General features: G+C 45.2%; 1 protein-coding gene across 3 annotated transcripts in view; it reads left to right on the forward strand.

The window, feature by feature from the left end:
- The first annotated feature begins 463 nt into the window (after positions 1–463).
- The window catches only part of LOC147439572 (uncharacterized), a 63,975-nt gene continuing 47,202 nt past the window's right edge, over positions 464–17,236 (forward strand). The window contains exons 1-3 of one of the 3 annotated variants that reach the window (XM_086485382.1): positions 464–875; positions 1,100–1,196; positions 1,274–1,330. In XM_086485382.1, the coding sequence (XP_086341508.1) occupies positions 847–875; positions 1,100–1,196; positions 1,274–1,330 (183 nt within the window). In that variant the 5' untranslated portion in view covers positions 464–846. The remainder of the gene's footprint in view (positions 876–1,099; positions 1,197–1,273; positions 1,331–17,236) is intronic. The other 2 variants (XM_086485380.1, XM_086485381.1) reach the window with 2 other exon arrangements.

The following is a 17,236-nucleotide window of genomic DNA, read 5'->3' on the forward strand; positions in this document are numbered from 1 at the left end:
AAAGATTCTTTCAGTACATTTTGAAGAGCAACCTTACTGAAATTGTTGTCCCCTTGACTACTCGTTACAAGTGATTTGAATATTTAAAAATAACATTGAGGAATCTGTGAGTCAGTAATTTCTATTAGAAAAAAAGGTGAAAAAGTAAAAGTGGCCTAACTAAGTTGACGAAAACCAAGCTAAGAGAGCTTTCACATGGAGGGCACGATAAAGTTATTCTACACTCAACAATTCTGTCTAGTTCTAAACTAAGAAGCTTGCACACCTGTCTCTTCCTCTCAAAACGCTGCCTGTGAGAGGCAATTTTGCTAGTTTGGTAAAGTTAGCTTCACAAAGGCAACGTTTGAACAACATGACAATAGGAAAAGTCTACCCATACCCTCGTGCGAAACCTACCTCACCAAGTGTTTGCCATTTTCCATGTGGTCACTGGTCAAGACGCCTAATCTGACGGTCCAAACTGCCTAAGAGTTCAGACATCCCCTTGAAAGAGTTGGAGAGTACCCGACTGAACGGCAGGGCAGGGCGCTGACATTTGCCCGTCTAAAGCGCATAAGAACATTCAAACAGACGAATTGAATTCTACATGCACACACACACACACACACACAGCTACGCGCACACGCGCAAACACGCGCAGCCTGCTCACGACGATACCATAAGAACGCAGAATACATAGCATGCTCGCGTCGGCACAGATCTATTTGTCACCTTTATTTGTTGCAGATGAGAGCTGAAGCTGTACATACACCACGTTGCAAACCCACTCATTCCTGCAGGACATAGTGTCAATCTTTCTACTCTGCAGTTTGCGTTCTTCCACATGAGCATGTGCCGCTGCGCCTTATGCTCATGATGCTCCCCGCTACACGCAGGTTCCCAATCTACTGATTTTCTTGAAGATCCTTCTCGTTCTTTCATGTCTAAGCAGCTGCTGTGTGGGTATCTAAAAACGTGAAAGTGCTTCACTCGTTTGCAGAGAGAGACGGCACTCTTAAACACACACACGCACACACACACACACACACACACACGCATTTTCATCCATCCAAACATGGGTGGGCGTGCCAATTGAACTTTATGTTCTTACTTTGTGCAGTAGCACCCCCAAGAAGCCTAGTGAGATGAGGAGATTGGTAGCAACTGCTATTTTGGGGGTCATGCTTGGAATAGTCATTGGAATCACCTCTACAAAGGTCTGTTGCAGTTGACAACAACTTGGTTTTGGAGCTTGATGTATTCAACAAACTGGTTATGCTTGGTTATTTTGCAGTTTGGCTTGGTAGTGAGGGTTCCTCTAATCGAAATAGCTGCAAATTATCATGTGAAGGTAAGTAGACTTTTCCTTCAGCTATCTTTGCTTTGCACTTAGTATTGTGGAGCAACAATGTCCTCTTAAATAAACGTGTTGGGCCTCTATGTGCTCAATTGGCTTTTGCTACTGGGAAAACAAGCAGAAGAAAGTGTATTTTGTGCAAGATGCCCAATAGAACCCTTTGGGTTTATGGCAATACCAAAAATTGCGTATATGTGTGCACACACAGGCGGGTTCTAACTGGCTGGCAACACTTCACATGTGCTGAATGAACATCAAAGATTTGAATCATAGAGAACCTGAAACAACAAAACTGAAGTAATGATCTCAGAAGACTAATGACTTAAGGTGGCAGTATTTGTTTAATACATGGTGAAAGTACTGTAGAAGGCTTGAATCATAGAGAACTTGAAACAACAAAATTTGAATTTGAAAAGACTCAATCACTTGCACGCGAGAGTCTGAGTTCCTCTTAGAGAGAATTGATTGTGGGTGCCCCTGGCAATATTAATTTGTGACTATGCAGAGAGCACTTTCATGCTTGTTACAAGTAACTTTGGGTTCTTGAGTTCTTGAGGGTCGTGAGGTTCGTGAGTTCTTGAGGTTCTTGTGTTCTTGAGGTTCTTGGCTTGCAATCTGCATTTAAGAAGGCTTTTCTCTTACCCATGCTCAACTCCTTCCTGCGCCCCTTGGTGGCCTTGCGCTCTCACCAAAGTTGCTTTTCCCACCTCACGTCGATTGGCTTGCCGCTAAGTGCAAGGTCAGCTCTCAATGAGTGGAAAAGAGGAACAAGGGGAGGCTGGACAAGCCCTTCTTTCTTGGGTTACTTGCCACTCTTCAAAAACATAGATTAGGGATTGACACGCCCAAGTGGTCTTGGGTTACATGTGACCACAAGAAGCAAATTTTTTTTTGTGGGTCTTTGTGCTTCTTTCCTTGAGTGATGATCCTGAACACTGCCAAAGAGCTCTGATACCAATGTAATGTGCAACGGAAGTGAATGATGGTGTAAGCTTAGGATGAGTGATGAGTGAGTGCTCAAGGTTCCTTTTACTTGGCGAAAGGGATAGCCTTCCTTAGAGAGAGAGAGAATGTGCAATGACCAAAACAAGAGTAGAAAACTGTGAGAGAAAGAGAGAGAAGAGACGACACCAGATGGCCCCCCTCTCTACTGCTAGAGAGGTATTTGCTTTAGATTGCACAAGGTTTGGTACAATTCTTCTAGATGTTGTGGTACTTGATGACGACGACGAAGATGATGTCGACGACGGCTAAGGGTTGAAAATGAAAACCGCTAAGGCTAAAGCTGGATGAAAACTGATCGCTTGTCTAGGGTTGAATCTGCAACTGCCGGTGGTGGTAACGATGACGACGAGGCTATGCAAAAACGTTGGTGGCTGAATCTGAAAACACTGGCTAGTTTGATGGCAATGGGTTGATTCCCCGCGAGGAACTGGTGCGAGAAATGGGTGGATTTGCGAGGCTAAAGGCTGAGAACTCTTGGGGATCTGGCGTCTTGCACAAGGCTAAAAACGTTGGGCCGATCCTTGCAAAGACGCTAGGGCTGATGCTTAGGTGCTGGTCCTGCGGTGCATTGCTTGCGTGTGATCCTTGGCTTCTGACTCTGTCTTCTGCCTCTAGATGGCGCCCCCTGGCCTCCTTATATAGCTGCAACAAGCTGAGGTCAAGCAGCCCTATAAATTCCCCACGATTTGATAGACAAAAAGTCACTTCTTAATAAATAGGTGCTAGGTAAGAGGTGCTTCATATGCAGTTGGAAAATTGGGTTCATGAAGTGGAAAATGCTCATGCTGGGTACTAGGTGCCGATGCTAATGACTTGGGTTGTTCAATTAGAGGGTATCCAACTACTCTAAGTGCCTGGACATGGCGTAGAGGCTCACAAGGGTGCCATAACACCTCCTAGGTTGTGCTAAACCCTAGAGGTAGGTATAGCTTGTCCACATGCAACTATCGACCTTCTTGATCATGCATGTCCTTCTAGAGGCTCACAAAGTACTAGGCTAGATCCTAAGCTATACTAACTAAGGCGGATGTTGACTTGTAGGAGTAGCTTGTCCATGTGGCTCGAATGCGATACGCTCGCGACACACATGGATCACTTGTGTAGTCATCTCATCCTTTCGGAACTCTTGATGCACTAACAACATTTTCTAGACATAAGCTCGTTGCTCGCTGTGATTCCCCCCATCGTGTGCCTTCTCCTTTTCCCCTGCTTTTTCACTGTAGCCCAACACACCCCCCACACAAATCCCCTCCCCCCTCTCACGATGTTGTTTCCCGTGCCATTGCTCGCCATTGTTGATGTTGCCTCATCGTTTTTTCTTCGGTTGTTCTCGTTTCCTTCGGCACCGACTAGCCATCTTCTCAACTTGCTTTCATTTACGTTGACTCTTCACAACAACAGACACAGATGGAGGCTCATGCTCTGCACCAAAGGGACTCTGATGAAGCCTTCTTGCCCGACCGTGCAGGGCCTACTATCCGACTTGCTCTATTGCCGATCGAATAAGCGAGCCTTGTAGGAGGGGTGGAGCGCCTTCAGGCCACCTTTGTCATCTGCAAGATTACACCTGACCCAGTTGAGGTGAGGTGCGCGACCTCCTTTAAGCCTACCTTCTTTTAGAGGCGGGAAAGATCATCGACATACAACTCCTTGGGCGTGGTTACTATCAGATGAAGTTCAAGACTCTCGAGAAGGCTTCCACGATCATTTCAATGAGCACCCTTGGCCATCAGAACAGTCAAGCATATTTACCTGGAACTGGAAAATGGAAAGCGGAACAGGGAACGACTATGGGTGTGAAACGCCATTCCCTATTACGGACACTCAAGTCTAAAACACGGAACGAGGAATGGAGACTTGAAAATGGTTATTCCTTGTAACTATGCAGTCAAGGCTCACTTTCGGCAGTGGCGCCGTTATTTTGACCCAGCTTCCAATGTTCTTGTCGAGAAAGTAGACTTGCCCATTTCTGTTTGTTTTCGTGGCCTGAGGAGAGAGTACCGCTAGCTTCTATCGAGGATTGGTTCCGAGATTTGGACTATCTTGGAGACCCTGTGCACGGCAGCTTCAGGCCTTGCCAAGGCAACAAGTATACCTACTGTACGCGTTTTGATTCGAGACACCCACATTCTCATGAATGTAGTTCTTTTGCCTAGCATGAGCAACAGCTAGATTTGCCAGAGTGTGGAGTATTCCGATCTTGCAAACCAATGCTTCATATGCCGACAGATGGGCCATCTTGCGAAGGCCTCTCCTTGCAGAAGACCATGACCCGCTGTCGGAGAGTGCGGTCCTCCAGGGTTGACCGGGAAGCATCGGGCTTCTGGTTGTAGATAGGAGCTTAGCAGACGCTCAAACTAGGATAAATGAGTGCAGATAGACTTAATTAAGGTTTAATACAAGTAATACTGGTGATTAGAGAGAGTTGAAGAGAAAAGACCGCAAATAAGAACTCTATTAACTGTTAAAGCAAATAGAAACATAGAATCAAGTCACAAGAGATGGTGTCAACCGACAGGTGATACAACTTTAGATCTTTGATTTCTCTTTTACAATTCTGTTGCATATGCCTACTTCGGTATGCCCTTTGGATTGCAACCCTCTGTTCAAAAAGCTCCTGAAAATTGAACCACCGTCGAGTCCTTACGTCCTCTTGACGCTCCTTCAAACCCTTGATACTCACCAACTGCTCTGAAGAACAAAACCGAAAGAAAGAACCCATAACAACTCAATGGGCTTCTCCCGTTTCAACAGTGCCAAAAAGCATTAAAAATGATACAAAAATGGCCTTTATAGGGAGGCCTTGTTCAATTTCGGAAACTTCACTTTCATTGGCTCAACTAGCACTTCAATTTTGGAAACTTTGGACCCCTTTGCATGCCCTAGCTCCATCTACTCTCTTCTAGCTTGACTTGAGAGAAGGGTGCACTAGCGATGTCGCTAGTGCCCCTTGGTATTTTTCAATATCTGATTATTTTTATTTTTATTTCTCTTTTTTCCTCTCCACCTTGCACCTTGAACTGCGTCTCGGCACCCTTCGGGGTTTTTACACATGAATTGGCCCTCACTTGCCACTTTGGAGCCCTCTGTCTGGACTCTAGCTGACCGTGGATGGCCCTGACCCCACTTTGACTTGCCTTGATGTCCCTTTTCCTCTCTCAATACTCATGTCTCTCTCATACGACTCCTCCCCTTATCTTACCACTAGCGAGGTCGCTAGTGTGGGGGGGAGGGGACTTGCTTTGCTTCCAAAAGGGTTTGGGCCGATCGATCATGTGAACGGGCCTTACGGCCTGGTTGCCACGTCAGCACTGTCGAACGGCAACGGCTGTCGCCGTCCAACGCCGACAACACCAAGCGCCATCAATGCCTGCTGCTGCACCAACAAGATCTGCCAACACCCCATTGGCGCCTTTGCACAGTGCTCAGCAGAGCCACGCCATATCCACCACAAGGCCTTTTCCCTTGCTCGTCATCCTATCCAATAGCCCACCCAATATGTGTGGGACTCGTGTCAACCGTCAATGATTGGCTTTTTGCTTTTGTAGTTTGCTTTCCTTAATGTGGGAGCCTCTTGGAACATCTTCTTCAGTTAACGAATAGCCTTCGAGTGTTCTTCTTTCTAAACAAACTTTTGTCCCTTCCTGAGTTTCACACTTCTGTAATCGAATTGCATGTCTCCTTCATCTTTTGAATAGCATCCACATTGGCAGGGCTTGGTCTTCTACCAGATGGTCCACATAAGTGTCCCACAATCAAAACTTCTCTGATCCCAAACATAGACTTTTGGCTTGAGAGTGTAAGCCTTGATAATATCCTGTCACAATCAACAATATGGTTAGCCACAAACTATCTGCACCCCTCTTATCTTTGATTTCATCTTTTTCACCCTCTTCACATCCTTTTATCGGCACGTCGTCAATAAAAGGCATGGTGATTTGAGGAATGAAATCTCGCAACACTTTGTTCATCCCATTCATCATGTGAGCAATTGAATTAGTTGCACCCTGTGGCAATGTGCACATCCTTACTAATCCCAAAGGAGTACACATGGTTGTCAGATTCCTGCTTTTTAGCCAGTTGAAATTGATTATAGCTTGAATACAAGTCTCCCATGGAATAGATGGCTCTACCTGCAAAAGCTTCTGTAAAATCATTAACCACCGGACCCGTCCCTACATTTATGATAGTTACTTTGTTCAATGGTTGCATGTTCATATAAAGCTCAATGTACCATTCTTCTTGGGAAATGTAAACCATGTGTTAGAGTAAGGGGCACAAGAGGGCTCCAAAATGCCCATCTTAATCTTTTCATTTAATAGTTCAACCAACTTAGGAAGATGAGCTTTTGGAACAGGAATAAATCGCAGATTCCAAAGCAGGTGTGGAACAATGAATATCACCATGGGAGCTACAACACTATGATCCACACAATCGATCTCACCTGGTTGGAAAGCAAAAAGCCTTCCCATGCTTCTTTAACATTTCTCAAAAACTCTTCTTTACTTAGAAAATCTGCATCACCAATCTTCAATTCCTGGAGAGTTTCTTCTGTAAATGAATGCCCAATTTTACCTGTAGTTCGGAGAATAGGCTGTTGAGATGCTTTCTCCATAACTGTCTTTTGGCAATGGAATAGCCACAGGTCTGACCTTTGCCATTGTTTTGTATTTTGTATTCGCTTGTACCTCCTCTGCATCCAATTCTTCTTTGAATTGCAAAAGGAACTCATACATATCAAGAGAGTTTACCTTAACTGTAAGGTGTAGCGGAATGAATGTTGTTCTTTCTCAAGATGAGTAATCCATATTTTGCTCAAGGTTCCTTTTAGTTCTTATGGAAGGGAGAGCCTTCCGTTCTTAATGGAAAGTGCTATGATCACGAACAAGGTGAGTGGATACTGTGCGTGAAGTGTATGGGACTGAGAGATAGAGAGAGAAGAGAATACGACACCATAGACTATTGTAAAACCCTCCTCCGAAGGCCCCACTCTCGTCGGCGAGAATGGTCTACTATTGATTGCACAAACTGGTACAAATGAGATGCACGGGCTGATGCAAGTCTAGGCTATGTCGATGACGACACCGACCTAAGGGCTGAAATCTGCAATCTTTTATCTATTGTCCAAAACGCTATGGGCTGAAATCTGCGGCTAGTCCAAAATGCTGATTCTGGGGCTGTTTCTGTAGGTCTTTGTCGCTGAAAATCTGCAGGTGTTAGGGCTGAAAACTGAGGATCTTAAGGGCTGAAAACTGCTGGTCTTTCCGGGCTGAATCTGCTACTCTTTAGGGCTGAAGTTCGCTATGACGAAAAACGCTAGGCCTGAGGTTTTTTGTTGCCGACGACAAGGGCTGAAAACACTGATGTTTGCTGTTTTGCCGGCAATGGAACTTTGCAAAAAACGTTAGGCTTGGGCTTGCTTGCGGTGAAGATCTGCTGATGCAAAAATGCTAAGGCAAGGGACTTGCTGGCCATGATCCAAATGCTGAAAACGCAAGGCTGATGCAGATGAAGAAAACGCTAGGTTGAGTCTTGCTTGGAGGGAAGTCCACCAAGGGGTCTTACTGAGAAGTTGCCTTCTGAGCTTGGCTGCTGTTGCCTCTTTTGCCAATTCGTGCTAGTCTAGGTTTGCTTATATACAAACTTACTCAATTTGCCCTACCTACTTTCCAACAAAAGTCCCTTAAAAATAATAAGTGAAAAATGTCAAAAATAGGTAAAATAGGCTAAATGCACTGGAAAATTCCCCTAACTCATTCTAATGGATTCTGATGGGAATACTTATGATCATGCTGTGTGCAACTAGAGGATATGCATCTACACTAAGTGTCTGGGCATGCACGGTCTACGAATAGACTCACAAAAATGCCAAATCACTTCTAAATCTAGACTGACTAGGCTGATTGAACCCTTGTCGTGCTGTAGCTTGTCCACGGACACAGGGGGTTGGATGTGTCACGTGACATTAACAATATCAATCCCAGTCATTGGATTGTATGGTTGCATCCAATTCCCCCATTTTGTCCACAAATGCATATTCTTCGAAAATCCCTGCAAATGCTTTGTTTAGATCCAATATCTCACATTCCTGAAACATACCTTGGACATTGCAAATATGTTGCTTCTCCCATTTGCATAAGTCATTGAATTTCCTGTAAGATACCGAACCCTCTGAAGACAAACCCAGAAATCTTGAAGAAAAAACCTCTGTGTAAATGTTTGCTGTTAGCGAGAACTTCTCCTTCAAAGCACCATCAAAGTCTCGCTTTATAATATCTTTTGGAAAAAATCTTGGAAACCCCTGTTCTCTTTAAATTCTTTCGTCAACTTCGGCAATGGATGATCCCTTAAAGTGTTTCTGTTCTTGGCATAGTCTACACAAACAGTTAGAAATTGTATTGCTTTCTTACAACCAAGACTTCGGATCTTGGCATATGTAGATCTATCATCCAAAACTTTTGTTTCCATTCGCACTGCAGTAATGTAAGGTTGTCCTAATATAATTGGATAAGTTGAGTGCTTTTGCACAAAGAAATTTTGTTCATCATTTACATCTCCTATAGTTATTTTAACATTAGGACATGCATTATACAAATCACCTGATTGTGCATTGGCGGCTCAGATACGCCACCCATGTTCTACATCAACATGCCACTTCCCTTTCAAATATAAGCTCTTCAACATAAGGTTTACTTCTGACCCATGATCTACCAATGCGACAACCGGCTCCTCCGAATCACCTACCTTCACCAAAGTTTCAGTTGTAGCCCTAGCCCAATGATCCGTGTAAAATGGCTGCAAGGTACATCTCCATCGTACTCATCCTCATGAATCTGACATGCTTTACCCGTCTTGGAAGCTCGCCGTTGTCCACTATGCTTCCTGTAAAGTGCAGCGGAATGAAAGATGAACTTTGCACAAGATGAGTGCTCCGAACTGTGCTCAAGGTCCCTTTTACTTAGGGAAGGGAGAGCCTTCCGTTCTTTAATGAGAGAGTGAAATGGATACAAACAAAGTGAATGGACACTGTGCGTGAAGGTGCATGAGACTGAGAGATAGAGAGAGAAGAGAATACGACACCGGGACGTTGTAAAACCCTCCTCTGAAGGCCCCACTCTCGATGGCGAGAGTGGTCTACTATTGATTGCACAAACTCGTACAAACTCTGATGCCTTGAAGACTATGATGCAATGGGCAACTAGGATGATGTTGACGGCGACGACTTGCCTATGTGTTCTGCTGCAAATGATGCTGACAAAAAATGCTGATCTAGGTGACTTATGTGGACTCAAAAACGTTGTCGTCTGATCCTCTAAATGCTACTGAAAAATCCCTGTGGTACTGCTGTCCAAAGACCCTATAAGGGGCTGCAATCTGCTGCTTCAAAAACGCTGAACAAGCTGCTTGAAGATGCGGCTATACGGTGCGCTTGATGGCTGAAATCGCCCTTGCTGAAAACGCTGGCTGGCTGCTATAAAACGCTGAAAGTGCTGGCTGAAAAACGCTACACAGTAGAGTTACCAAAACGCTAATGAGGGCGCCTTTTGTTGTTGCAGTTCCTGGCTGAAAACACTGATGGGAATCGCAAGGCAAGGCTGAATTTGCTGATGTGAATCGCCAAGGCAAGGCTGATGAAGGTTGTTGAAAAACGCAAGCAAAGGGGGGGGAGTCTTGCTGAGAGAGAGAGGGGGAACCTGTTGCGCTTTGGCCTGTGTTCTCCTTGCTCTTCTGCAAAATAGTGCTAGCCTAGGTGTGCTTATATATTATCTTACCCAATTTGCCCTCCTCAGTTCCCAACAAAAGTACTTAAAATAATAAGTGAAAAATGCCAAAATAGGGAAAATAGGTTTAATGCACTGAAAAAAGCTCCTGATGGATTCTGTTGGATTCTGATGGTAATGCTGATGATCATGCTGTGTGTAACTAGAGGATATGCATCTACTCTAAGTGCCTGGGCATGCACGAACTGCGAACAGACCTACAAAAGTGCCAGAATTCCTTGTGTAGCTTTTTCATCCGGGGTTAGCTTAGGTTTTGTAGGTGCTTTAGCTTTACCCTTAGATTCATTGTTAGAGTTCTTTTCCGAAGCATTAGAGGAAGATGGGCTAGAAGAGTTACCATTCTTACCATTCTGCGTGTTCTAAGAATTCTGAGAGGTTCCTTGAGAAGTCTTGTTCTCCTTAGACTTTCCCTTATTGTGCTTCATTTCCTGTGCGAGTGCAATCGCTACCGCCTTGTTGAGATCGATTGGATCAAGCACCTCCACATCAAACTTGATATACTCGTCCAATCCATAAAGGAATGCCTCCTTGCGCTCCGCATCCGATTTGCGTAATTGAGTGCCGAGCTGCAAAACACGATTAGAGAAAGACATAACTCGCATACCATTTTGCTTGAGAGTGCGCCGATCGTCCTTCGATCATGCGAGGTACTGAGGTGGCATAAACCGCGCCTTGAGCTTGTCTTGGAAATAAGCCCAATTGAAGGAAAGGGGCGTGAATTCGTCGGCTTCCTCTAGGTACGCGGCTAGCTGTGCCTCTTGCCATGCGTGGTACCAATTGATGGCATCACCGGCAAGGTACATAGCTTCCGTCAAAACCTTGCTATTGCCTATCTTCTTAGTTGTCGCAAAATAAGCATTAAACTGATGCAACCAAGAATGAGTAACCATAGCATCCATCTTATCATCATACTTTCTGAAAGTCAACTTCTCTGTGGTTGGGTTGTTGGAGTCCAAATCTCGGCTTGCGCCACTTGAGGAACTACCAACATCTTTGGCTGGTTCGGATTTTGAGGCAAGAACCTGTCGAACCAATTCTTGAGTGCGGAGGTCCCTCTGAACCTCACGATCGGCCTCCAAGGCCGCTCATCTTGCTTTGGCTTCCAAGCGCGTTTGCTCACGCTCACGCTCAAATAGCCGTCGTTTTGTTTGTTTTTCTTTTTTTGCGTTCATCGCGCTCGCGTTCCAAGGCAATGAGAGTCACTTCTTGTCGTGCCATCATGTCCATCATTGATTTTACCAAGGCCTCCATAGGATTTGGTGCAATCCCGCGCGTAGATGGCGAAGGGGGAAGTTCAGGAGAACCTCCATGGTGAGGAAATTCTTCTTCACTACTTTCATGCCCATCACCTCCATGCAAAGTATCCATTCCGCTTCGGGTGATGACCATACACTATGTTCTTTGGTTCTTAAGTTTACGAGGAACTTGGGTTGTTGTGGGTCTTGAGTTCTTGGGGTTCTTCGTTCGCTTGTAATCTGTGTTAGAGAAGGATCTTCTCTTTACCCGAGTTCTGCTCTTTTCCGCGGGTGCACCCCTTGGCGGCCTTGCGCTCACACCAAGGTTGCTTTTTCCCACCTCATGTCGATTGGCTGGTCGCTAAGTGCACGGTCCGTTCTCAATGAGTGAAAAGAGGCACAAGGGGAGGCTGGACAAGCCCTTCTTTCTTGGGTTTCCTGTCACTCTTTAAAAACACGATTAGGAATCGACACGCCCAAGTGAACTTGGGTTCGTGCGACCTCAACAAGCAAAAAAAATTTCGGTGGTTCTTGTGGTTCTTTCCTTGAGTGATACAGAACACTGCCAAAGCTCTGATACCATGTAAGGTGCAGCGGAATGAAAGATGAACTTTGCACAAGATGAGTGCTCCGAATTGTGCTTAAGGTTCCTTTTACTTAGGGAAGGGAGAGCCTTCCGTTCTTTAATGAGAGAGTGCAATGGACACAAACAAAGTGAATGGACACTGTGCGTGAAGGTGCATGAGACTGAGAGATAGAGAGAGAAGAGAATACGACACCGGGACGTTGTAAAACCCTCCTCCGAAGGCCTCACTCTCGATGGCGAGAGTGGTCTACTATTGATTGCACAAACTCGTACAAACTCTGATGCCTTGAAGACTATGATGCAATGGGCAACTAGGATGATGTCGACAGCGACGACTTGCCTATGCGTTCCGCTGCAAATGATGCTGAAAAAAAAACACTGATCTAGCTGACTTCTGTGGACTCAAAAACGCTACTGTCTGATCCTCTAAATACTACTGAAAAATCCCTGTGGTACTGCTGTCCAAAGACGCTATAAGGGGCTGCAATCTGCTGCTTCAAAAACGTGGAACAAGCTGCTTGAAGATGCGGCTATACAGTGCACTTGATGGCTGCTGAAAATGCTGGCTGGCTGCTATAAAACGCTGAAAGTGCTGGCTGAAAAACGCTACACAGCAGGGTTACCAAAACGCTAATGAGGGCGCCTTTTGTTGCTACAGTTCCTGGCTGAAAATGCTGATGGGAATCTCCAGGCAAGGCTGAATTTGCTGATGTGATTCGCCAAGGCAAGGCTGATGAAGCTTGTTGAAAAACGCTAGCAAAGGGGGGGGAGTCTTGCTGAGAGAGAGAGGGGGAACCTATTGCGCTTTGGCCTGTGTTCTCCTTGCTCTTCTGCCAAATAGTGCTAGCCTAGGTTTGCTTATATATCTGGCGCTTCTTCTTCATAAGATCAATGATGCTGTCATGAAATTTCCGCTTTGCAATACCTAGGATTTCACCAATTATGAACTCAATCCGACTGTTCAGAATCCGCTCCTCAAGTACCCTCTTCACATCAATTGCCTGTTCAATAACAGATCTTCATTTGTATGATGGACCCCGAGGTTTTCCTTCCTTTTTCTCTTTCTCTGCTTTATTCATTGGAACATTAGATGGGGTAGGAGACACACTTGAGCTAGATTCTTTTTCCTTTTGTACTACTGACCTAGTTGTCTTCTTTGAAGTTCTTGCCAGATCCTTTTCCCTTTTTCGCTTTTCTTCTACAAAAGCCTCATTGTTTTGAGACCTTGCTATATATGCATATACTGAGAGGGAGTCTACAAGATCTTCCCACCCATTAGTCTTTCTAAAGCAATTTCCCACTTGGCATAGCTGTTGATATCCGACCTTTCCCTTTTTTGCCGTTGTCATAGCATATGGCCAGAAAGTTTAAAAAAAAAAAAAGAAACTTCAATAGGTTTTCCCTGTAATTTACTTTCAATTTTCACACCATAAGTCAATGCTTCAGCTACACTTGCATGATGTTCCTGCAATATCTCTTCCATGCTCTTCTTCATACCACCTTTCTTTACTCTTGGCTTCTGTAAATTCATTGCACTCACTCTTGACATGATCAAGACTGTCACACCACATGCAATTTTGATTTCCATTTCCCCTCTGTAGACCGCCTTGTTGAACCTTTTCTTCAAGCTTTACAGCTTTCAAATTGATGTTTAACTCTTGGATTCCCTTCACAAGCTCATCCATGAATGACTCCTCTAGCTTTGGGGTCTTCTTCTTTAATAGCACAGGAGTCTTTTTTGTTGTTTCACCACCATATTGGCTGCATCAATCACTTCTTTCCAATCTGATTTCAACCCTAACTCCCTTGCTGGATCCTCAAGGAGATCCACTAAGCTCTTCTGCAGTTTTAGGTCTGCAGACTGCACAAAAAGTTCTGCCTTTTCAGAGTTCAGATCAGTACGTTCGGTTGCAGATAACTGGCCAAATCTCTTTTCAAATTCTCTTATCATTCAGGTGCAGAAAGTCCCTTATTATGTTGCTGCACCCACTTCAGAAAGCTTTTTTTCGTAACACGCTCCTTATTTTCTAAAAAATATTCATCTTTGAGAGCTTGCTTGAACGTTCCCATGTACCCCCATGCGCAGTCTGAAGCTCCTCAACCTGTGTCTGCAGTTCAGGCACGACTACCAATACAAAGTTTTCCACTGCAGCTTGCTCATTTGCTCTTTTGTCTTCCATAGCGTGTTCGTATATTTGACAAAATTTGGAAACATCACGGCCTTCAAACCGCCCCAATTTATTTGTCATTGTTTGTCTAGCTTTACGAATCCGAGCTTCCATTTCTCTTTCCCAGCTTTGAGTCATCATCTGCTAATGGTGCAGATGTTGTTGATGCATAAGCGCAACAAATTGTTGCATCCCATTATCTTGGCCTGACGAAATGGCTAATTCTGTTTCGTGTCGGGTTCACCAAATTTGTCGAAGAGTGCGGTTCTCCAGGGTCGACCGGGAAAGCACCGGGCTTCTGGCTGTAGACAAGAGCTTAGTAGACACTCAAACTAGGATAAATGAGTGCAGATAGACTTAATTAAGGTTTAATACAAGTAATACTGGTGATTAGAGAGAGTTTAAGAGAGACGACCGTAAATAAGAACGCTATTAACTGTTAAAGTAGTAAGAAACATAGAATTGAGTCACGAGAGATGCTGTCAACCAAGAGGTGATACAACTTTAGATTTTTGATTTCTCTTTTATAATTCTGTTGCATACGCCTGCTTCGGTATGTCCTTTGAATTGCAACCCTTTGTTCAGAAAGCTCCTGAAAATTGAACCACCGTCGAGTCCTTTCGTGCTCCTGACGCTCCTTCAGACCCTTGATACTCACCTACTGCTCTGAAGAACAAAACTAAAAGAAAGAACCCACAACAACTCAATGGGCTTCTCTCGTTTCAACAATGCCAAAAAGCATTAAAAATTATACAAAAATGGCCTTTATAGGGAGGCCTTGTTCATTTTCGGAAACTTCACTTTCATTGGCTCAACTAGCACTTCAATTTTGGAAACTTTGGACCCGTTTGCATGCCCTAGCTCCATCTGCTCTCTTCTAGCTTGATTTGAGAGAAGGGTGCACTAGCGATGTTGCATTTTTCAATATTTGATATTATTCCTTTTTTTTCATCTCCACCTTGCTCCTTGACCTGCCTCTCGGCACCGTTCGGGGTTTTTACACATGAACTGGCCCTCACTTGCCACTTTGGAGCCCTCTGTCCGGAGTCTAGCTGGCCCGTGGATGGCCTTTGACCCCACTTTGACTTGCCTTGATTTCCCTTTCCCTCTCTCAATGCTCATCTCCCTCTCTCATACGACTCCTCCCTTACCTTACCACTAGCGAGGTCGCTAGTGGGGGGTTGGGGGGGGGGGGGGGGGGAGTTGGCTTCCAGAAGGGTTCGGGCCACTGACCGTGTGAACGGGCCTTACGGCCTGCTGGTTGCCACGTCAGCACTGCCGAACGGCAACGACTGTCGCCGTCCAACGTCGACAACACCAGCGCCATCAATGATTGCTATCACGTCGCCGCACCAGCAAGATCCGTCAACGCTGCCCACTAGCGTCTCTGCGCAGTGCTCAATAGAGCCACGCCATAGCCACCACAAGCCAAGGGAGGTCTCTCTCCTCGTTACATTCAACCCAAGGCTCACGGCCCACAACATATACTCTCACCCGTGTGCTCTTGACCAGGCATGTGGGATAATCTCCCTTGCCATGTGGCACCCTCTCAACAGCCTGGCCCTCAAGGGTTCCAAGAACTCAAAACATTCCCCAAGAAAAACTTTTTTCTCCCCACCACTTCAAGGTCCTACCGTGGGATGCTCATAGGCCCAATCTCCGAACCGCAAAGTGCCACCACAACAACTGGTTCCTGCCTTTGATCTGTACCATCCCCGCCAAATCCTGACTTTGCGAAGGCTTCAAACAATGCGCCTCAAATTGGCAAAAAAATTATATGCTACCACACTGCCGACAACTGGCACACACTTCAACTTGCTATATCTTCCTAATCCGGGCTCCGATTGATGCACTATAAGTTCCGGCTAGTTCTGTACAACGCATACTACCTCTGCAAACCTTGTCGGGCTTCAAAAACACCATGATGACACACTTCCCAATGCAGTCAAATTGGCTCAGAACTGACCCCCAACAAAACTTCAAAATAACTTGGCATCTAGGACTCCAATTGCCAATCTGAAAAGACTGACAGGCTCCATATCATAAGCTCTGCACATTTGTCACTGCAAATTGGCTTCGACCACCTGCCATCATTTGCCCTATCCGTCTCGGATTTGCAAAGCACTCTAGCTTCAAACTTCAATATCTTACACTCTACAACTCCGTTTGATGAGCTGTCTGGACCAGCTCTCTTAGCACTTCAAACTCTACAATCCCGAGCAAAATACCATCACTTCAGACATCTTCAACCTGCCATCCACTTACCCCACTCTGAAGTACATACATTTCTGTCAATCTGATGTCATAAGCAGTTCTAACATAGATCATAGATTTGTCAAAGTTCAAAAATACAAGAAAAACTTTGTTTTTCATCTCGTGCCCGCAAAGCGGCACGACATATACTGAGCCTCCCAGGATTGGACTAGCACAGCAGACAGAGACCCAGGGTGCACAGATTGGCACTTATTCAAAGAGGGGTAGCCAACCAAATGATGAATGGCAGCAGGTACATGGCCGCCGCCGCGAGGAACGGGCTTGCTACATTGCCCCTCCCCTCGTTGGTCGATCTGCGACAGGCCAACAACATTGGGTTCCTAGAGGGAATCGTTTTGACCCTTTACGTAGGATGCTCCTCAGGAGCCTCCTTCCACCTCAAGCCTTGCCATGTCGAAAAGAGTTATGTACTTCTTGACGCTATGCTTCTGCGTCGTCACTTCCTCCTTCAACTGTTTCTCCTCCTTCTTGCTCAGCATCACTTGCGTTTTGAGGGTATCCAGCTCCATCTCTGCCGAACGTAGGGCCACCTCCATATTTTGCAACTTTATAGACACTTGGGATTGGCAGGAATAGCGGGTGTGGTGCCGGCAACAATAGCTGCAGAGAGGGACTGCTAGAGAAGGGGGAGGGCTGGAGGCAGTTTTGGCGTGAGCAAGAGAAAGAAATCGCACGTTATTTTCAGCCCCATGGATAGCATTGGTCTTTTTTAGACGAAGCCTTGCTTTATTTTAATTATTGGCCGCCCACTTATTGAGTGGGAGGCTGGTCAAATTTTTTAAAATGATGTAAACTTGTTCAAAAACTCAATAAAACACAGTGAGCTGAAAAACGATGCTACACAACACTTC

Source organism: Adiantum capillus-veneris, chromosome 16, assembly GCF_014529385.1.
Source record: "Adiantum capillus-veneris isolate H3 chromosome 16, ASM1452938v2, whole genome shotgun sequence".
In the NCBI taxonomy this organism is placed as follows: Eukaryota; Viridiplantae; Streptophyta; class Polypodiopsida; order Polypodiales; family Pteridaceae; genus Adiantum; species Adiantum capillus-veneris.